The sequence below is a fragment of the Lepus europaeus genome, chromosome 3 (genome assembly GCF_033115175.1).
Source record: "Lepus europaeus isolate LE1 chromosome 3, mLepTim1.pri, whole genome shotgun sequence".
Lineage (NCBI taxonomy): Eukaryota > Metazoa > Chordata > Mammalia > Lagomorpha > Leporidae > Lepus > Lepus europaeus.
The window spans coordinates 94371314-94395137 of record NC_084829.1 but is presented as its reverse complement, the minus strand read 5'-3'; the positions used below and the strand labels follow the sequence as shown (position 1 = coordinate 94395137).

At 41.1% G+C, this 23824-nt stretch overlaps 1 protein-coding gene across 1 annotated transcript in view; it reads right to left on the bottom strand.

Moving 5' to 3' along the window:
* The window catches only part of KLHL32 (kelch like family member 32), a 243599-nt gene that overhangs the window by 163653 nt on the left and 56122 nt on the right, over nucleotides 1–23824 (bottom strand). Inside the window, exons 2-3 of the mRNA XM_062187625.1 lie at nucleotides 19485–19572; nucleotides 6741–6921 (exon numbers count right to left, since the gene is read on the bottom strand). Of these exons, the coding sequence (XP_062043609.1) occupies nucleotides 6741–6921; nucleotides 19485–19507 (204 nt within the window). The 5' untranslated portion in view covers nucleotides 19508–19572. The remainder of the gene's footprint in view (nucleotides 1–6740; nucleotides 6922–19484; nucleotides 19573–23824) is intronic.

Below are 23824 nucleotides of genomic sequence, written 5' to 3'. Positions count from 1 at the left end.
ACCATATGTCTCTACATGGGATTTCTGAGAATCAGAAATGTTAATGAAGAACCTATCAAGAGATGGAATGCAGAGGAGACAACACAGACCCAGCAACAGTTCCCTTATATGTTCTGATGTCAGCAGTGCTATTATCTTCAAGCCTGTACAGGGTACTTATTAGGAAATGAGACACGCCAGTGTGTTAAACAGATAGGAAACATGTGGGTATTCTTTGATGGAAAATTCTAAGTAAGGAATTGATGAGGGTTCACCTGCACAGCACAGCAGGAAACTGCTCCCGTGAGAAGCCAACAGGGAGCTGAAGATTGAGGGTTTGTGGCATGCTAGGTACTGTGGAACACAAATATCCAAACAGAAAAAAAGGCATTGGTGCTACCTCTCTATGAGGGCTCAAACAACATCTTCATACACAAAATCTTCTTCATGCTCTCCCTCAGTGGTACAGCGGCCTCTAAAATGCCTTGTGGTCGCCCTTATCCCAACACACTCCTTTCCTCGGGCCTGTGGTCAGAGTGAAGATCAAACTTGCTCCCTCTGTCCCTGAAACCCACAGCAGGAGCCTTAGGTCTTCCCCATAAGTCTTTCCTCTTCTGGCCATCATCACGTGTCCTGCCATTCTGCCTATGATGGTCATCCTGTCCATTCTCTCCCCTCCAAATCCCTCCGCAAACGCTGCCTTCTGTGTCCAGTCCCTCTTCCTCACTCACTCAGGCCCCCGCATCAGCTCTTACTTCGCTGTTGTGAAGCATGTGGGCAATTTAAATATGGAGCCCCCTTTTCTTTATTTTTAAAATGAAGATGATATCAATACCGATATTACAGGTTTCTTAGAGGATAAATCGGATGCACCCAAGACATTTAGAGTAATTGCCTATGGCACAGTAAATGCTCAATTAATGGCAGTTATTATTGTTGTTATTGAGAATACAAGAAAGGGTCAAGGAATTAAAAACACGGTTTGGGCCCAAAACACTACCCTAAACCTCCAGTACCAATTACATTGTATTTCAGTTATTTCTTCTCTTGTCTGTATTTCCTACCAGATTATGAGTTCATTCATTTTCTAGAAAAGAGTAGGTATATAGCAAGTGCTTATTGGATTGAAAGAAACCATTTCAAGGGGCTGACACTGTGGGTTAATCCTCCACCTGCAATGCCAACATCCCATATGGGCACCAATTCTAGTCCCAGCTGCTCCACTTCCAATCCAGCTCTTTGCTGTGGCCTGGGAAAGCAGTAGAAGATGGCCTAAGTGCTTGTACCCCTGTACCCACATGGGAGACCTAGCAGAAGCTCCTGGCTCCTGGCTTTGGTTCGGCACAGCTCCGGCCATTGCAGACATTTGAGGAGTGAACAAGCAGATGGAAGACTTTTCTCTCCATCTCTTCCTCTCACTATCTTTAACTCTCAGATAAATAAATAAAATCATTTCTAATTATATAGTATGTATTCTTTAATATTTTTAATAATTTTATGCCATTTCTATCATTTTAATAGTGACTAGCAATTATCAAGATGATTATCAAAGGTACATGAAACAGATTTTTTTTTAATCATGGGCTTTATGCCCTTCTCTCAAATCTAAAAATTAACATAGGCAGAAGTACACTTAGGCTCTACAGGAAAAAGAAATTCAAATATTTAGCTTTCCAAAATGTCGTATTTGAATCACTTTACCAACACATATATGAAGTTATGTTAGACAGTGAAGACATCTGCTTTCTGGCCAGAAAGTGTAGGCGTTCGCGGAAATTTAAGCTTGAGATAGCAAATGTTAAACAACAGTTTCCAGAACCTACAACATGACCCACAGCCCAGGGCTGCCCACACTGGGGCTCTGTGTTTTATATGTCCCCACTGTCAATGGCACTTCCAAGGGGAGCGGGACAAGAGGCTGACTCATTCCCACCTCCCGTATACACAGGCTAGGCCACAAGGTCCCTCATCTCTCCTGCTACTTCTAGTTTAAGCTTCCCTATTCCATTGTGTTCAATAGTACCTTGATGGACTTCACCAGACATTCGCTAGTCCCGACTTAGGAAAAGGGCTATGACACCTGATAGCTAAACTCTAATTCCTTGAAGCAAACCAGCTGAGAGTTTCAAGATTTCAGAAAAGGGAGACCTTGTATATGAATATAAGGAGGTGACAGAGGATGCTTTTTAGAATCAGGCTTTATAAAGGACATCACACTTGTGGTTGGCTTCAACAAGCCTTGGAAGATGGACAGGGCAGACTGAGAGGCAAGTAGGAAGTTACAGGTGCAAAGCTGAGGCGTGTAAATGCCCGGAAGTGGAATAGAGTATATCTGGGGAACAGTGTTTGCTACACAATGGGATGAACAGAGGAGAGAACAAAGTGAGGGAGGATGAACGATGATGAGACAGCATGTGGGCCCCTCTAGGAGTCTGGCAGGCAGTGAGGAGCCTTGGGGCACCTTAGCAGGAGTGAAGGCTGTTTATGCAATCATCTGCACAATGGTTTGGAAAGATACTGACAGAGGAGGAGAAAAGTCAGCTGGCTACTGCTAATGTGCTAAGTAAAAAGCAAGGATTCAGAAAAGGAAGATGGGAAAGGATGAAACCTGAGTTATTCTAACTCGTGAAAGGTGAGTGAGCCTGCAACAAGCCAATCCTAGAGAAGAATTGACCTTTTTTCCCATCAACACCTAGGCACAGCATGGCCAAAAATCGTGGGTCAGTCCAAGGAGTGAAACAGGTAAGGTTTATATGAGACCATCCTGAGAGCTATGCTTGATGATTATCAATTAGCAGCTGAGAAAATACAGGTTCACAGAAGATGGCTTCCCTAAACTCTTAGAACAAACAGTGAAGATGAATAACTCAACAACAATTAATTAAAATAGCAGGCACTGTGACCAATAACCTTGAACAGATAGACACAGTCCCTGCTGTTAGATTCAAATCCACATCTGACTCCCGAGTTCATCCTTTTCTTCCTTCCACCACTACTGTACACTGTTACAAAGGAAGTCCCTGGGCTGACTCAGTTATAACATTGGACTAATGCCATGCTGTGCCCACACTGCTGACATTAAGCCTATTTTTTAACCTTTTTAAGAAAGTCATTATTACTTGGCTGAAGAATATGTTTTTACAGCTTTATTGTAAAATGATGAGCACAGAAGTCATAGTACTTTGTGCTCAACCATTCATTATTCATATTTTAAGCAAGAAAAGCTGATGTTCACTCTGAGATCATTATAAAGGGAGAGTTTACACCAAAAGTTGGGCCATCTCACCCTTGAATCCCCACCTTTCCTGAATCAAAACAACAGTTATCAGAGTATAGAATGCAGAAAGCTAGTTTACATCAAAGTACTTAATTAACGTGAACAGATCACCCTAGAAGAAAAATCTCACAAATCACTTGCATAGTTTTATATTCAGAATTTTTGTAACTGAAATATACATGGAGTTCTATCACAATCAGAAAACATCTCTCCATTAACTCAATATTTATATTGAGCACTTACAAAGAATAAGGTGATATTTTAAGTATTCTGAGAGATGGCAATTATTAGGAAAGAATACTATTTCCAGGTGCTTCAGTGAAGCAGAGCTTAAGAGACAAGGAAAAGACAAAAAAGTTTAAGTCATGTGGCCATTGGGAGACAATTCTTCATGGGTCTCATGCATTTCTACATAGACTGTTAGACGACTGTTCCTTATTCTGAACTCTATTCTCAAGGATGTTTCCATAGCAAACAACCTTGAAAGACAGTGTGGTATCTCACTGCAGAGCAAGGGGCAGGTTTTCTTACAACTCTAAAGACAATACATGTTCGTATGATAAAGGGTAGGTATGCTTGCTGTCCAGCATAAAATGTCTCTCTCCAGAGCAAAGGATAGACTTGATCCTCTCCTGTAACACAACCCACCCTTTTGTATAATAATGTAATCTGGCCCTCTTCATGTCATCCTGAGTGAATTGGGATTCAGGAAACAGAGGCAAATATACTGAAACGCAGATGCTGCTGCTGCTATGGGTAATAAAATGTCCTTTGTTTCTGACTTAGGAGTCTCATGTCTTCTACTGGCATTCATGAAATCATGCTAGGCTAACTAGGTAGCTTGCAAATAGGGTAAAACCTCAGATTCTTGATAGCTGTTGACAGCCAGAGATCACAAACATGGCAATAAATTCTTCCTCTTCCTGCACCTATGCCCTTCCGGGACCTTTATATCAATTCAGGGCTTGACTTTGTGACTTGCTTGGCCAATGAGACATTAATAAGCAGGATACAAACAAAGGCTTGAAAGGACCTGTGCATTAAAGCTTACCACCTATCTCTACTTAGAATTTAGTCATCATGTGAAAAAGCCCAGGTTAGCCTGTGTGTGAGAAATACATGGCCTAGTTTTCCCTATCGCGGCAGCCAACAGCCCACCAATCACTAAACATGTAAACAAGGTCAACTTAGATCATACAGCCTCCAACCAAGCCTCCAGTCAATCACTGATGCAAGAGCAAATCCAGCATAGATCAGCTGGGCTGGCAGACCGGAAAAACAACTCAGATCCTAAATTTTGAGGTAGTTTGTTTTATAGCAAAAGCTAACAAAAGACACTGGGTACAAGCAAGAATTACTTCCAGTATGACATCTACACGCAAGTTCTGTACAGCTCAGAGTATGTCTAGGTACTCTGCACAGTGCAAAGAGGAATTCAGTGCAACTAATCCCACTTTATTTTGATTTCTCTATCTGAATGACCAGTGCGCAAGCCACTTAATGTTCACTTTATAAGCATGTTGTGAGGTGGAAGGAACTGTGTATGACTCCAGCAGTGCATCACGGCTTAAGTGGAAAAAGCACAAGTTGGCTCTCAGGGAGACAAATATGGAAAAAATCAACCCTTCTGGATAACGCCTGGGAGTCCTTTGGCAAGTTACTTAAATATATGACACTTTGGATTCCTCATTTGCAAAACATGAGTAATAAAGTTGTCTTCACAAACTGCATAATATGGGTATCATAAAGGAGGCAATCTCTGAGCATACCTTACCAGAGTATAAGCAGCACAGTGGCAGGACAGACAAAAAGCCAAGTGAGGCAGAAAACACTGGCAAAGGCTAACAAGGGAGATAGATGGTCTGGCGCCTGTGTGCGTGCATTTGCTCACACCCTCTATCTCACATTTCCTATAAATGATTTCAAAGCTCAACAAACCAAGACCTATGTAAAAAGAAGCTAAACATCAAGAGGGCTACACCATGGCCCTCACATGATGTGCATGTAATCTAAAGTATTTTGCTGTTTCAGAGGCCCTCTGACTAATGTCATCTTTCTGGAAGATTAATACCTGACAATGTGAAGGTGTATAAAATGTATCGTTACATTAATGGAACTAAAAGGTCACTCTAAGATCTACTGTAGTATAAAACCCCTTCTTTTAGAATTAAGAATTAGATCAAATCTCTATTTTTTATTTTAGAAACAGACATTCAAGCAATTACCTCTTTATCCTCTACATTACTCAGTCTCATCATATTTAAAATGACTTATTTTAAAAGTTTCCTTTTATGGTTTGGCATGTTCAAAAATTCTCTGACTGCTGGTTGGCACCTGAGTACAGTTGATATTTTCTCTTAAACATCAAAAACAAAATTATTATTGGAAATATCCAAGCCATCTGAATGCCCATTGATCTTAGCTGGTTCATGTGAATTACCACTTATACAGAGTTACAGATTGTTACATTTCCAAAATATTAACTGGTCCCTGATTAACTGAAATAACATAGATGAGAAAATTACATAATAATTAAAATAGTAGATATTCAGAAATTAATACTTCTAAAGTTCTGGTTAATAATCTGGTTTTTGTTCTTTCCATAGGAAGACTTAGAACAGCTCACAAGAGTTGATATAAATTTGCATTCTAGATTTGCCATGTTGGAACTATACAACTTATTACTTAACCTCTGAGATTCAGTTTCCTTATATACTCAAGGATGATTTTAATAGTATGCATATGCATTTGTACAGCAGATTGTTGTGAGGATTATATGATTTATGCACATGAAGTTCTTTGTCTACCATCTGAACCACAGAAAATGCTAAGTAATTGGTATATGATCAACTGTAACTACACTGTACACTTTCATCTTTCATCTTCCAAAAAACAACAATCACATCATCACATATCTTAGCTGCTGGAGACCAAACTCCAAAGTTCTACTAAACAAGACAACAGGTCTTCTTCAACCACACTTGTCAACCAGAAAAGTCCATTAGGCCAACTGCACCTCTGTCACAGCACCAAATAATTATAAAACATTAAGAACATATATAGACATTTTTTTAAAAAAATTATGAAACACTAAACACATTTGAGGACTTTCTATATTTTAACAAATTGTTTTGTTGATTGTTCTTCTAATCCTGAATTCAAAAACACATCCCCATATGGAACACTACAGTGCAATACTTTCTCACAGTAGTAAAGCGCCAACTCCCTTGGCTCAGATGCAAACAAAAGTCTGCTCAGACACCCAGGGGTCCAGCCCAGGAAGGATCCCAACAAGGCCCCAGATCTCATTCTTCTGAAGAAAGAACACAGATCCCCAACATTCAGACTCTGAGGACTACCATCTAATAGGATCATGATTTCAGTTCCAGAGCTGCTGAGGAACCAGCAGAGTGACAGTTCAGGAAACATTGCCATGCTCTGTGTAGTGATATCTTAGCAGAAAAAACAAACTACCTTAACTTACCCGAAAATAGTCACTGCATGCTGCTAGGACTGCCTTGTGAGCATGGAATTTCTGTTCCTCTGCGATCAGGGTGACGTCGCAGAGGATGCCGTCACTTCTTTGCTGATTCAGCGCTGCCAGGACGCTATCATTGTGAGATTCAGAGTGGCAAAGCCTCTGGCCTGTCAGCATTTCTTGAATACTAAAAAGGAGAGCAATCAAGTCAGTGTGCTTTCTTTCACCAGCCCCGCTGCCCCGATGCTGTTTCACCCTTCCACATCACTGAGGGAACCTGGACTCCGGTGCACTCCATGTATGCCATTCACATTCCCCCACTTTCCTTCTCCCAACCACTCTCTTGCTCTCTTTCCTCTGATTTTCTCTTCTCACCCTCGCAGAGTCTTTTTCGCTCTTCTAACAGAGCCCTTCTTCTCAAATTCGTATTTGTGTGGGTGTCCATCTGTGTCTGTGAACTGGTCCAACCAGTATACCTACAAGCCTCTGTTCCTAGGCCCTCTGTCCCCTCTGTGTGTGTGCATCTCACTGCAAAACTCTCTGCATGTGTCAGGATGTGTGCACATGTATGTGTGTTACTCTTTCCAATCTGACCATCTGCCTGTCACTCAGATACCTTCTCAAGCCTTGTACATGACATGTCTCCAAATAGTACAATCCTCCATTTATAACTAAATACAAGAGGGGCTGGTGCTGTGGCATAGCAGATAGAGCAGTGTCCCATATGGGTGCTGGTTCAAATCCCAGCTGGTCCACTTCCAATCCAGCTCTCTGCTATGGCCTTGGAAAGCAGTAGAACAAGGGCCAAGTGCTTGGGCCCCTGAACCCACATGGGAGACCAGGAAGAAGCTCCTGGCTCCTAGCTTCGGACTGGCACAGCTCTGCCCATTGCAGCCAACTGGGGAGTGAACCATTGGAAGAGCTCTTTCTCTCTCTCTCTCTCTCTCTGAGCCTCTCTGTAACTCTGCCTTTCAAATAAATAAATAAATCTTTAAATAAATAAATAAATACAAGAAAACTGAGCAACTGTTGAGTAGGAGAGAAAAGGGCTGTAGTTATTCTTAATCATGAGAGATTTTGCTTCATAAGGAGAACATCAAAAGAAAAGATATTGTAAATGAAAGATTTCAAGCAGAAAGTAAATCTACTTTATCAGCCTGCAGTGTTTATGTGTGATCACTGCACTAGATGTATGAATTACTCTACATTTTTTTTAATTTTGTGAGATTTCTAAACTTACTCATTGTGAAATATCCCTTCACTCTATCCCATCCTAAAACATTTATCCCCATGTCCTTTCTAAACTCTTAAGTGGAACTTTAGGTCTTCCTAAAATAATACAGAAACAGTGCCATAAACACAAATGCAACCCGAATTTATGATGGCTATTGACAATTCCAGCTTAGAACAACAAACATCTCCCAGTGCTTTAAGATCTCAGATCTGGTATGGGATTAGTATGGATGAGATGTGCCAGTGATAAGTTATTCCTAGAATGAGAACAAGAACCGTTAAGGTCCACTTCTAGCCAATGGACTCTTCTCAAAGCTGAGTACAGATGCCTTAAAAATGATTGAGCATTGTTTCCTACTTAACTGATAATTCCTGCATCTAAGCCCTCCTTCTGTACACAGAAGAGCTTCTCTGGGGAGCCAGAGAATTACCACCAGCCTAGTCTGCACGGATGGTTTATGTGCCAGGGCTCCATCCCGCCTCTGGTGCCAGTTGGCTGGTAACTTATAGTAAAGCACGAGTTATCACCTTAAAATTAACCATATACCTCCCATGAAATGCCAGATTGCAGTCACTAAGCTTTACTGGGCATTTTTGATTGGGAAGGATCAGAAATGTCAGAATTACAGAAAGAAAATAACTTGACAGGAGGTGATGATACAGGAAGCTCTCGTGGGAAGGTGGGAGGATTATTTTCAGTTGAAATGCAGCAGCGAGTTTTGAAATGGTTACTGTCATTGAATATTCATCTAGTGGCTCTAACTATAGGCAGGCATTTAAAATTAGTCACTGAAAACCACATTCAGAAGCATAAATAATTTTTATAAATTTCTGTGCAAAATACAAAATGTTGATTAATTAATATCATTAAATTAAAGAAATGAGGACATAAAATAGTAATGGAAATATTGCCTCAGCAAAGAACAGGATTAGGACAGTCTTTGAACAATCTTTTCTTCAAAGGATGGCATTTTTATGTATTTAATAAACACATAGTATTAGCCACAACCCATAAACCATTCTTAGGGAATTATAATTATTATTCTATTTATTATTCATAACAATCCTATGAGGAAAGTGCTCTTACTATCTCATTTCATAGATAAGAAAACTCAAAGTACAAGACAAGCGTTTTGAAAACATCACTAAGGGTCCGGCCCTGGGGCACAGTGGGTTAAGCTGCATTCTGCAGTGACAGCATCCCATGTGGGTATACCACTTCGACTCCTGGCTACTCCACTGCTGATCCATTTCCCCACTAATGTACCTGGGAAAGCAGCACTGGAAGGCCCAAGTGCTTGGGCCCCTGCACCCACGTGAGAGACCCAGAAGAAGCTCCTGGCTCCTCCTGGCTTTGGACTGCCCTAGCTCTTGCTGTTTGTGGCCATTTCAGGAGTAAACCAGTGGATGGAGTATCTCTCTCTATCCCCCTCCACCCCCCCCCCCACCTCTGGCTCTCCTGTTTCTCTCTCTGAAACTCTGACTTTCAAATAAATAAATAAATCTTTAAAAAAAAATGCATATCACCAAGAACATGATGTAGCTCCCTTCCTGCTTAAAAATAAAAAATGGAAACCAAAATAATAAATGATATCTGTAAAGAAGACCTCAAAAATATATGCTGAGATTTCATATTATTTTTATGTTTAAATTATATATAATTAATCTCAAGACCAGCATTTTAGAATAATATGCATGAATACAAAAACATGAAGTTAGCAATAATAAGTGTTTGAAATCATATTTCACAAATACCTTCATATTGTGAATAAAGTTTTAGGATAGAAAACAGGTTTCTCATTGTTTAAGAAGTGTATTTATTTTATTTATTTGATTTTGCTTTGTTTTGTTTTGACAGGCAGAGTGGATAGTGAGAGAGAGAGACAGAGAGAAAGGTCTTCCTTTTTGCCATTGGTTCACCCTCCAATGGCCGCTGTGGATGGCGCATCGTGCTGATCCAAAGCCAGGAGCCAGGTGCTTCTCCTGGTCTCCCATGCGGGTGCAGGGCCCAAGCACTTGGGCCATCCTCCACTGCCTTCCCGGGCCATAGCAGAGAGCTGGCCTGGAAGAGGGGCAACCGGGATAGAATCCGGCGCCCCAGCTGGGACTAGAACCTGGTGTGCCGGCGCCGCGAGGCGGAGGATTAGCTTGTTAAGCCACGGCGCCGGCCTATTTTATTTATTTGAGGCAGAGTGACAGAGAGAGAGAGAGAGAGACAGGGAGAGAGAGAGGATCTTCCACCTGCTCGATCACTCCTCAAATATTCGCATCAGCAGGGGTTGGGCCAGGCCTAAGCCAGGAGCCAGGAATTCCATTCAGTTTTCCTACATGGATGGCAAGGACTCAGTACTTAAGCCATTACCAACTGCTTCCTCGGATATACATCAGCAGGAAGCTGGATTGGAGGCAGTAGAAAGAAGCAGGACTTCATCCCAGGCAGTCCAGTATGGGATGTGGGCATCCCAAGTGGCGGCTTAACCTGCTGTGCCACAATATCCACCTGGAACTTTTAATTTGTGTAACTTCAGAAAATGTATTTGAAACTTCTTAAATTTCTCTTCTCTTTCACATCACCTCAATTGCTAAATAAATACATTTTGAAATTTCATTTAGAGTATAACAGAAGAATATATTAAAATGATTGCCTTAATATGTCACCTTACTCATTTTCCAAATATAGTGCTACAATTCATGTCCTTGCTATTAAGATGGAAACAGGATTTGCATTTCAGATATCTACTGAGAATGAATAAATCTTGTCAGGGAAAGAGCAGCTGTAAACTGAAATTTGGCAAAGAACAAAAGGCTCAGCTTTGAAACAATAGTAATGCTGCACAATTTCACAAGATCATTCAGCTGGGCTTAAAATATTCGAGCTTAAAGAAAATAACATGCTAAATATTTAAGACAACACTTGGCACAAGATCCTAAATATTTTGGAACCAATATGTTAGGGATCCTTAAAAGCAGAAACAAACACTCCAACATTTGGCAAGAAATAAAAGCCTATTAATCAACAAGTCATTATTGCATTCTGAAAGTAACTTCCTACTCAACTCTCAAATATAAATCTGTAGAGAAGACCTCAACTCTCCCAATGTTAGGGCAAATGTGTCAACACATTGCAGGTAGAGTGCAATAGGCCCCATCTACTAAGTCAACAATCATAAACCAGGGAGGTGATGAATCAACACCAGGATGTATCTTAACTAAGTTAAGATAGGGAGTGGACATATGCTTGCAAAGAGCTCCCTTAGTATCTACAACACACACCAAGGTAGCAAACCAAACCTCCCAGAATAGAGCAATAAAATTCTATTATTTGAGAAACAAAGAAAAAGGAAAGGAAAAACATATTCTAAAATTCCCTAAATTACTGGAAAAATACATGCAACAGGAGCCCCATTTCTCTAGGAAATATAGATTTGCAATGCCATCCTGAAGTAGGGAAAGGTCTTCCAGGGAAACCTCCAAAGTCACAGGGGAATGCAGAGAGTGCCCTGGTTTCGCCAACGCCCTCTTCTCTGCGGGATCCCTTAGAACTCTACCATCCAATAGAGTAGCCACAAGTCATATGGATGGCTGCTTAGCACTCAATAGCAACTAGCCCAGTTGAAATGGGCCGTGATTATAAAACGCACACTGGATGTCCAAGACAATATGAAGAAAATTCAAACTATCTCATTAAACTTTTATATTAACAAATACGTGTATTAGTTGGGGTATACTGAGTGAAATACAGTTAAAATTAATTTGATCTGTTTCTTTTTACCTTTTTAATGTGACTATTTGAAATCTGAAGTTATATGCACTTCCCACTATAGTTCTATTGGACAGTCTGCAAGTTTCCAAGGGCGTATGTCCCTCTACTTTCCACCTGAAGGGCTTCAGTTGACTCAGTCAGGATGCCCATGAAGACTGCTACTATATCTCACAGAGCCCAGCTGAAGCCCTGGTGCAACAGCAGGAAGCCCCAGACCCCTAAGCTACAATTTGATTTTTAGTAATGCCAGGGAGCCACCATTTGATCAGCCATATGTTGGCGTCCAGTAACAGGGAGATAAATAAGTAAAGCCTCAGGGAACAAGACTATTCATGGCTTCAAGCCTTTAACCTTCATTTTGGAACTGATCACAAAAATTCACAAATCAAATGCAGAGCATGATGTTCATAACATTGCTCACCCTGCTCATGGTGAGTCACTGTGGCTTGAGCTCAAGCTGCTACTTTGAATTCATAGAGTTAACATTTCTGGTCACAGAAATTTCATAGGGTCACGTCTTCATAGAATAAATTTTAACCAAGTTCAGTCAGCTTTTAAGATGTAAATTCCAAAATAGTTATATGGTTTTAAGCAGCTGCATTTCAAAAATTCAATTTCTATATCATTGTTTACCTACTACTCAGATATATAAAAAATCATGTAAGTAGTGTGCAAGTAAGTATAATACCAAGTAATGTACCTCTTTACATATCAAAAACAGTCAAATTACATAAGATACTCGTTTCTTAAGTAGACTACTTTACAAAAGAAAGAAATCTGGGCAAAAAGTTCTGAATAGAAATAGAATTACTGGGTTGTATGGTAGGGTTATGTTCAGGTTTCTGAGGAATCTCCATACTGACTTCCATAGTGGCGTAACTAGTTTGCATTCCCACCAACAGTGGGTTAGCGTCCCTTTTTCCCCACATGCTCTGCAGCATCTATTGTTGGTAGATTTCTGAATGTGAGCCATTCTCACCGGGGTGAGGTGAAACCTCATTGTGGTTTTGATTTGCATTTCTCTGATTGCTAGTGATCTTGAACATTTTTTCATGTGTCTGTTGGCCATTTGGATTTCCTCTTTCGAAAAATGTCTATTGAGGTCCTTGGCCCATCTGTTAAGTGGGTTGTTTGTTTTGTTGTTGTGGAGTTTCTTGATTTCTTTGTAGATTCTGGTTATCAACCCTTTATCTGTAGCATAGTTTGCAAATATTTTTTCCCATTATGTCAGTTGCCTCTTCACTTTCCTGACTGTTTCTTTTGCAATACAGAAACTTCTCAATTTGATGCAATCCCAAATGTTAATTTTGGTTTTGACTGCCTGTGCTTCTGGGGTCTTTTCCAAGAAGTCTTTGCGTGTACCTATATCTTGCAGGGTTTCTCCAATGCTCTCTAATAATTTGATGGTTTCAGGTCGTAGATTTAAGTCTTCCACTTTGACTATGACCCTATCAGAATAAGATCAAAGTCAGCGAACCCTAAAGGCTTCCATAGCCTTGGCAACTCATGACTAGAGCCTAGGGAGGTTACTGACGCCATAAACAAGAGTGTCAAATTGTTAAGTCAGCAACAGGAGTCACTGTGTACTTACATCTCATGTGGGATCTGTCCTTAATGTGTTGTCTAATGTGAAGTGATGCTATAACTAGTACTGAAACAGTATTTTTACACTTTGTGTTTCTGTGTGGGTGCAAACTGATGAAATCTTTACTAAATATATGCAGAATCGATCTTCTGTATATAAAGATAATTGGAAATGGAAAAAAAAAACCTGGTGTTAAATTGGAAATGGCATAGAAAATTAATTAATTTTTTAAAAATATCATGTAGGATCTCTGTCTTTAATGTGCTGTACACTGTTATTTAATGCTATAACTAGTACTCCAACAGTATTTTTCACTTTGTGTTGCTATATGGGGGCAAACTGTTGAAATCGTTACTTAATATATACTAAACTGATCTTCTGTATATAAAGAGAATTGAAAATGAATCTTGATGTGAATGGAAGGGGAGAGGGAGCGGGAAAGGGGAGGGTTGCGGGTGGGAGGGAAGTTTTGGGAGGGGGGAAGCCATTGTAATCCATAAGCTGTACTTTGGAAATTTATATTCATTAAATAAAAGTTTAATAAAAAAAAGTAATAGAATTACATGTAATTACTTCAGTTCACTCTATTGATGAACTACCAAGTGAATGTCCTAATCAATTCACTTGCATAGTCAAAATATTTTTATAACAATTAAACATTAATATTCAAATATAATAACTATTTTCTTAAGTGGGCAGGCTCTTCAAAGATCATATAGTGAAGCTTATTTTTTAAAAAACACTTTATAATTTATAAATGCTATTAAATTAATAACAATTAATAGCAATGGTCATTATAATAAGCAAAGATACAATATGCTTACAGAATGATTAAGAAGTAAAACTAAGCAAAAAGAAATTTAATTATAAATGAATAGTTTTCATTACACTTTAGTGAAATAAGCCGATCCCAAAAGACAAATACTTAATGTTTTCCCTGATCTGTGGTAACTAAGAGTCCCTAAAAGGTAATTTATAGGAATGAAATTGACACTTTGAGATTCAATGATTGTTTACAGCCCTTGTCTCCACTGTTGAGGAACAGTGATTTTTTTTAAACTATTTTTTGAACTCTTTAGATCGTGTAAAGAGTTAAGTAAAAGGTTAATCTTATGAGTATAAAGTACACTGAAAAGAGATCTTTATAAAAATAAAGAGTGGGAATAGGAGAGGGAGGAGAAGAAAGGTGAGAGCATGGGTGGCAGAGAGAGTAAGCTGGGAAGTATCACTATGTTCCTGAACCTGTATATGGGAAATACATGAGATCTATATAACTTAAATAAAAAATTTTCAAAACATTTTTAAAGAATAGTTTAGTTTACTTCTTTCTCTCATTCATTCGCCCAGTAAATAATTATTCAGCGTGGGCCAGGTATTGCACTATGTACCGGGAATAGAATGCTGAGTAAACATATGTGGTAACAGCCCTGTGGAGCACTCAGTTTGGTGGGGGCAGCTATATATCAATAAAATAATCTGGCCACCCTGAAAAAGTAACACTGGAGCTGCAGACTGAAGGACAGAACAAATTACCCTGCAAAGAGGAGGGAGAAGGTTTTCCATACAGGAGAACAGCAAAATACTATGATGCTGTGGCAGTAGGGAGCACGGCCCTTAGACTGGGTTGACAGAACATTAATGACTGGATCAGAGGACGAGACAGTGCATGGTGCAGGAGAGGACTGTGTAGCAGATGCTGAAGCCCACTTGTGCAGAATTTCTGGGTCAGGTTTATTCTAAGGGCAGTGCTAGGGTCACAGGAAAGATCCCTCAACCTGCAGGACAAAGAACAGTCAGGAGACTGGCCCACATTGGAGCAGACTGGACTGCGGCTGTAGTCCAGGAGAATCACAGACTTGGATTTGGACTAGAGTTTCAAGGAGGTAACCTGGAAAATCAAGAGGTCTTGGTGATGGATTAGATATGGAGGTGGGTGATAAGCCTATGTTTCTGGCTTATGCAACTTGATATTCCCAGAGAAGGGAACTGGTGGAAGAAAAATACAAATGCAGGAGGGGAAGATGTGAGCTGTCTTTAAGACCCAGCAGGTGTGTGTTGTGGGACACTTGCATCCCATGTTTGTAGTGCTAGTTTGAGTCTCAGCTACTCTGTGCTTCCAATCCAGCTTCCTGTTAATGTGCTTTGGAGGCAGCAGATGATGGCCCAAGTATGTGTTCCTCCCACCCATATAGGAAGCCTGGATGGAGTTCCTGGATTTAGGCTTTGGCCTGGCCAGCCCTGGCTCTTTGGGCATTTGGGGAGTAAACCAGGAGATGGAAAATCAGTCTGTCTGACTCTCTCCCTCTCCTTCTCCACCCCCACCCCTCTCTTTCTCTGTGTCTCTTCCTCTCTCTCTCTCTTGCTCAGCTTTTCAAGTAAATAAATCTTTTAAAAAGACAATTACAAATGTCAAATATGTATCTTGATTTATGGATCTGGAGCTCAGATGTCTTCACTAGAGTTATAAATCTGTGGCTCATCCGCATAAAGAAGGTAACAGAAGCACAGCTGGATCTCAAGAATATAGTTGAGAGACTGTCAATAGTTAAAGGTTGCTGAGGGGGCCAGCACTGTGGCACAGCAGGTAAAGCCACCACCTGTGGCTCCAGAATCCCATATGGGCACCAGTTCAAGTCCTGGCTGCTCCTCTTCTGATCCAGCTCTCTGCAATAACCTGGGGAAGCAGTAGAAGAAGGCCCAAATGCCTGGGCCCCTGCACCCACATGGGAGACCAGGAGGAGGCTCCTGGCTCCTGGCTTTGCATCAGCTCAGCTCTGGCCATTGTGGCCATTTGGGGAGTGAACTAGCAGATGGGAGACCTTTCTCTCTGTCCCTCCCTCTCTCTGTCTGTAACATTACCTCTCAAAGAAATAAATAAAATCTTTAAAAAAAAATAAAGTTTGCTGAAGATAAGAAAGAGTGCATTCTAACACAGAAGCATGGCTGGGCTTAGTTATGGGAAAGTACTGTCCCTTAAGCAGTAAGGAATAAATGGACCAGAAACACACAAACTTTGGAAATTTTTTTGTCTTGTCACATTTAAAGATTTTGTGGGTCAAGTCTCTGCTGGACAATGCAGGCATAGAAATATAGAAGGTTGGATTTATCTGGATTAAGGTTTTCTCAGGAAAATACATAAAAAATACAGGGAATGAGAGAAACTAAGGATTAAGCAGGAGTGGCAGAATCTAAAACTGATTAAGAAAAGAACTGAAGAAAGAAAGATGGGTTGATAAAAAGCAGCAGGGCAAGTAGATGAGGCCTTGCAATGAGGTCAAATACTACCACAGTTGGGGTGGGTAAATAACAAACTAGAAAGAGAGGAAGCTGTCATAAGACTCAAGTAACTGGCATAGTGATTTTCATAAACAGAGCAATTACTGGCAATGACAAAGTCCAAGATGTAACCACAGGAGCAGGTAGATGAATGGAGGGAGGTCTTTGGAGATAAGCAGTTTGGAGCACCAAGGGCATAAAGCTGGACACAACCTTCATGCTGACAAGATGGGCCCTGGGAGGTGGTGAAGGGTTTTCAATCCACAGGAAGATTGGAAGCCAGGTGAAAAAGTGCTCAGGAAGTGGCCCTACCAAAGTCAGGAAGAGAGGAAAGAGAGAGAAAGATCATCGCCTTCAGAAGAAGGTGCACACTGGTTTGGTTGTGGTGACTTTCCTGAACAATCAGTTTAAGAAATAATGATCTGGGGGCTGGCGCTGTGGCACAGAAGGTAGAGCCGCCACCTGCCATGCCAGCATCCCATATGGGTGCCAGTTTGAGTCCTGGCAGCTCCACTTCTGATCCAGCTCCCTGCTGGATCCCGCCTGGGAAAGCAGTGGAAGATAGCCCAAGTCCTTGAGCCTCTGCACCTGCACCTACGTGGGAGACCTGAAAGAAGCTCCTGGTTCCTGGCTTCCGATCGGCCCAGCTCTGGCCACTGTGGGCATTTGGGGAGTAAACCAGTGAATGGAAGACTCCCTCCCTCTCTTTTTCCCTCTCTCTCTCTCTCTCTCTCTGCCTCTCTCTACCTCTGCCTTTCAAATAAATAAATTTAAAAAAAAAAAAGGAAGAAAGAAACAAAGAATGATCTAGGGACTGGCATTGTAGCACAGCGGGTAGTCACTGCCTGTGATGCCAGCATCTCATATGGACGCCAGTTCCAGTCCCAGCTGCTCCACTTCCAAACCAGCTCCCTACTAATGGCCTGGGAAAAGCAGCAGCAGAAGGCCTAAGTTCTTAGTCCCCTGACCCACGTGGGAGACCCAGATGAAGCTGCTCTCTTAGGCCTGGCCCAACTCTGGCCATTGCAGCTATCTGGAGAGTGAATCAGCAGATGGAAAGATACCTCTTTCTCTCTGTGTCCCTCCCTTCCTCTCTCTCAGTAACTCCTTCAAATAAATAAATCAATCTTTAAAAAAAAAAAAAAAAAGAATGATGTGGAAGCACAACTATGTCCCAGAGTTACAACAATCTTTCTACCTATCCCAAAGCATGTGAGATGAGAGGAAATAAAATGCCGTGATGTCAGAGGGTTACGAGAGAAGCAGTCCTCGGTGGAGGACAGGCCTCAGTGCAGTCAGAGGTGAGCAGAGCCTGTGAGGACGAGGGAGACGGGGCACAGCACGGTGATGCTGCAATAGTTCCACATGGCGCAGTGAAGACTATGAGAGGTGGGAGGTGAGGGCTCTGCGTTGAAGCAGATAAGGAAAGACCATTATAAAGACAATTGTACAGAGGAAGGAGTTGATGACGTGGTGGGAGTTTATTCTTGCAAATAGGGATGTCAGATTTCAAGTAAGAAGCTATTTTGAGAGTACACACTGATCTTGGTAGCCAGAAATAAAGCACTCAGCACAGCCGATGGCCGACAGATATGGTCTCCATGTGCTACACTGTCTGGACACCAGGTCTAAAGCAGGGTTCTTCGGTCTCAGTACTACTGACATTCTGGGCTAGACCGTTTTGGCAGTGGGGGTTGTCCTATGTTTCCCAGGACTTCTGCTCCTTACCCTCCAGATGTCAGTTGTACCACCACTCCCAGTGACAAGCAAAAATGCTGCCAGGCATTGAACAATGTACTCTGATGACAAAAATCATCCCCCATTGAGAGCAACAGTACAGATACTACACCTGCTAGAGCAATGCCAGCCTCTCTGAACACATTTCTGAATGTCATTTCTAATAGCTTCAGAGTTACAGAAGAAAGCAAATACCGTTATTTACTAGACATGTGAAATTCTTAACAGAAAAAAATGTACTCCCTAAGCATATCACCTCCCTTATTCTTTGCTGCATGGAGGATGACAAAAAATCCACCTCCAGTGAGAATACTCACATTTCCTCACTGGCTGCGGCTCACTATGTGGAATGCGCCAAGCTCCTTCCTGCCTCAGGGCATCCCCCCCATGTCTCATCCTCCAAATTTGTTTATAGAGCATTTCCTCAGAAGGGTGTTTCCTTACTGTACCCATCCCGTACTCATCCTTCAGAGCCCTGTTCTCAATCTGCATCATTATCGACGGGACTCTTTGTTTGAATGTTTTCCCCAGATACATTTCATGAGTGCAAGAATTTTATCTGTATTCTTCATAGCTGTATCCTGCCTACCAAGCAATAAATGTACATTGAGTAAATGAATTATCAGAAGAAAAATGTTGTGAGCATTTTGCAATTAAATGTTTTACTCCCCAAGGTGACTGCTTTGCAGGAGGCAAATTCATATATTTATATGTATAAAGGATCTTCAAAAAAAATTCTTGGAAAATACAGATTCTTCAAAAACTATTCATGGATTTCGGCAAATAAACGTGTCTTTGAAATCCATTTTTTTCCACAAACTTTGCGAAGTCCCCTCACATAGTTTTGGATTCCTTCTGTAATCATACCCCTTTAAAGCAGCATGCCTTCTGTTTGAGCAAGGTTAACATCCTAAAGAAGCTAAAGCTAAAACGTAGTGTCATTCAAAGTGTCATCAAGTACATCCAGGTTTGACCAATAACCAGATCCCAGCAGCCAGTTCCTGCGCGACCTTACTAAATTCACAGAAGCTCAGACTTCATTCCTTCTCACTATGTATCAAGCCCTTGCTCTAAACCCAGTTGTAGAATGGGCACTATTACTGTGACTGCTTCAGGGCTCACTACACAAAGCCAGGGCATATCCTTGAAGGCACACCTGAGGCAACGTTCAGACGGCATTCTCCAGCTGCGTTCCTCACGGTCTCGGTCTTAGAGGTTGGCAGAGAAGTCAGCACGCATTCCAGCTGAGCAGAAAAGACAAAGAAGAGCGTATTGAGCCAAATGCAAAATAACCATGTTCTGGGTCTTGACGGCACTAAATCCCCCAGGAGGCAGCCTGGAGAGTTTTATTGTCAACATATAACATTCTGACACAACGCTCTTTCTTTAAGATTTATGTTTTATTTATTTGAAAGGCCGAGTTACAGAGAGAGGGAAAGAGGTCTTCCACCAGGTGGTTCACTCCCTAAATGGCCACAATGGCTGGAGCTCAGCCAGGCAGAAGCCAGGGGCTTCTTCAGGTCCCCCATGTGAGTGCAAGGACCCAAGCACTTGGGCTATCCTCTGCTACTTTCCTAGGCATATTAGTAGGGGGCTGGGTCAGAAGTGGAGCAGTTGAGGGCCGGCGCCATGGCTCACTTGGCTAATCCTCCGCCTGTGGTGCCGGAATCCCATATGGGCCCCGGGTTCTAGTCCCAGTTGCTCCTCTTCCTGTCCAGCTCTCTCAGGAAGGCAGTGGAGGATGGCCCAAGTTCTTGGGCCCTGCAACCGCATGGGAGACCAGGAGGAGGCACCTGGCTGCTGGCTTCGGATCGGCGCAGCACACTGGCCGTAGCGGCCATTTGGGGAGTGAACCAACAGAAAAAGGAAGACCTTTCTCTCTGTCTGTCTTTCTCTCTCTCTCTGAAACTCTACCTGTCAAGTAAATAAATAAAAAAATCTTTAAAAAAAAAAAAAAAAAAAAAGAAGTGGAGCAGTCGGGACTCGAAACAGAACCCATAAGGAATGCCAGCACTACAGGCAACAGCTTTTCCTCCTACATCACAGCACCAGCCCCGACAAAGCTCTTTCAACAAGCAACAGTTCTGGATGCTTTCAGGGTTTAAAAGTTTCACATAATTGGAACTTTGAGGACTAGAAATAAAATATGTTGGAGAATCAACAAGAGTTAATTGACAGTTGATGCAAAATGAAAACATCAGATGGTCAAGGGGAAAAATTAAGATTTGATAAAGCTTTAAAATCTAAGTTAAGGAGGCAGGTGTTTGGTATATAGGTTAAAACAGCACTTGGGACACCCATTTCAGATTCAAGTCCTGGATTTCAAGTCCTAATTCTGATCCCAAGTCAACTTCTTGCTCATGTGCACTCTGGGAGGCAGCCAGTGATGCTTCAAGTGGTTGGGTTTCTGTCGCTCACATGGAAGACCCAGATTCAGTTCTGGGCACCTGGCTTCAACCTGGCCCAGACCTAGCTGTAGCAGGCATTTGGAGAGTGAACTAGTGGATGAGAACTCTCTGCCCGTTTCTCTCTCTCACTCTCTCTGCCTTTCAAATATATAAGATGAATACATTTTTTAAAAAATGATATACAAGTTATCTTGTCCTTTATAGAGATTTTACTTTCCTTCCAAACATGATTTGTGAAATTAAGTTAAAAATCAATTACATCTTGGCTGAGTGTCTATAGAAAGACGATTTTCTAATCAAGGAGTATATTTCTGAAAATTGGATGGGAAAAGGCAACACTGAGGAAAGATGAAAATTAGGAGGAAATGAAAAATGGATTCTTACCAGAGCTTCAGCATTAGCATAATTGAAATATGTACTAGGATAGAGTTGTCAGCCTTGAAATTGCTCCTCGGTTCTATATTTACTCTTTTGGTCTCCAATGCCCAACCTCGCCTGTGTTTTTAATCATTGTTGTAACTCTAAACAGAAATATAAATTATTTAGTGGTCTGGGACCTGGTCCATGACTATACTTTGCAACTTTCAATAGAGGGCCTAGCTCTCATTTTCTAATACACTCAAGTATTAAAATGAATTACTCACTGGATAAATGAAACAGGCTTCCTTCTATCCCAATTTTATTTCAAAAAGTGATAACAGGGTAGAGATAAAGTTCACTGAAAATAGGTGTAAAAAAAAGAAAAATGGAATGGGAATAGGAGAGGGAGGAAGAAGGATGGACTGCAGGTAGGAGAGAAGGTATAATGGGAAGAATCACTATCTTCCTAAATCTGTACATGTGAAATGTATGAAGTTTGTATTCTTTAAATAAAATTTTAAAAAAGAAATGCTTATGAAATGAATAAAGCTGTAATTACCCCAAAACTAGAATCTGTAGTTTGAATAAAACACAGCTTGTTAAATTATATACAAATATGATGATTGTATAAGACTTTATGTGGTATATCTTAATTTGGCTTTTGATTCTGTTGTTATTGCACATCAGGCTGTTTAAAATATTTTTATATAATTATATTTTATATTTCTTATTATCTTTTAATTATTGAAAATAGGATATATATATATATATTCCGTTATTTCCCATTTAAGTTTTGACAAACTTAAAAAGTGACCACCATTTTTAATTAATCCATTATGACTGAGCAGCACAGGCAGTTGGATTAATTCAAGGCAAGATGTTTAATTAGCTAACAGACTTGCTTAGCAACCTGTTGTTGCTACAGTTTCCTTCCAAAATCTGGGTTATAAACTCCAGGCTGTTACAGCCTAACACAAACACTAATAGACACGGACACTTGAACTTTAAAATGGTTGAGAAGAGTTATTATTATAGGGAAGTGAAAAACTATCTCTCTGAAAAGCCCACTGTTTAAAAAGAAAAAAAAAAAAAAGAAACTCCCAACAATTCAATGAGTTGACAACAAGAATCCCAAGAATTAAAAATAATTCAAAATTAAAGGACATATCTAAATTGATCTTCTCAGGCAATCCAAATGTGTTCATTAAAAATCCTAACATAAATTAAATTCCCTTCTACAGACACTTATTGTTTGGAGATCAACTCACTGAGTCTTCTAACAAATAATCTAATTGTAATCTGTAACATGCTACAAAGTCTAGTGACATGGACCCCATTTCAAAAGTGAGTTAAAGTGAGTTTAGGAAGACTCACCACTGAAAGAGATTTAATGTTATTTATGTGCGGACTTGTCCTGCATGGCCTGCAGTGCCGGGATGGTGGGGCGATGGCGTTCTTCAACAAGAAGCATTGGAAACAAGTTTTGGTGAACATGCCCATCTATTATCAAGCACACCTTTTAAAGGGCAGGCAGAGGGGGCGTAGCTAATTCCGTGCAACACTAATTCTATAGGATAAAGCCGATACTGGCACCACTATGCTTTTCCAATCAGCTTGAAGGTCACGTAGCCTAGTAGCCTCCCAGGTGATCCTTATGGGCCTGGGCCACACCCGGGAGCCATTTACCTGGTTGGTAATTATAAGGCACTTCAACGGGGGTGGGGGGAGTGCCTGGTGCTCCTGCCATCTGCCAGCAGTCAGGCCACCCCAAGAGGCATGGTGTGCCACACCCTCCTAACCTCTTGCATAGGCTAGGCAAGCAGTCTCCCAGCCAGGCAAACTTCACATATCAATTGGCCAATATAGTAGCTGGTCCATGCTGGGCTACTTATCTTTCCTGAACCTCAATGCCTCATTTTTCTAAAAACATAAATAATACCACTTTGTCACAGGATAGTATAATGTGTATCATGTACCTGGCTCAAGGACTGGTAAACATCGACACGTGTCCCCTTTTATTGTTCACACAAATGTGAATCACAGGGGTACCTGCCTGAGTGGTGGGCATGCAGACAGATTTTTAGTTTCGTCTCACTCACTCCCTGCTAATGTAGTTCATGTGCCAAGTACTAATGGTTTTTTAAACCAAAAATGTGTGTGGCAGCAATCCTCCTCAGAGTGTTTGACTCTGACCCCTCACTCCAAGCTTCCCAGGGGAAGCTGGCCATGCACCCCAAGAAACACCATAAATACTTCTCAAAACCTACAGCAACTCACAACTCTTCACTGCCCTCACTCTTGGGAAATGTTCTTAGTGGAATTACCTCCGTCATTGATAGGTTTCTTTTCAAAAATATAATCTGTTTGCTACATAGGACTGGTGGGGTTTAAAGTTTAGAGTTTAGAGTTTTTAATTTCATTAAAATGTCTCAAGGCTGTCAAAGTCTAATTTAGGTATTTTGAAGTGAAACTTGAAGATACACTGTTTTCAGAAAAAACGTTAAATATCTCCTTGAAACACAATAGTGTGAACAGAGGGGGGAAGTCTTCAAGACATGAAAAACAAGGAGGAGCAGACAGGCTAATCTAGGTTACAATGGTAAGCATAGGACACAAAGTACTCAGAGGAAAGCCATCTCAGTTATGTGGATGCATTCCAATTCTACCAATATGTAAGCAACTGGTGGGGCAGGTATTTGGCACAGCAGTTAGGAGGCTGCTTGAGATG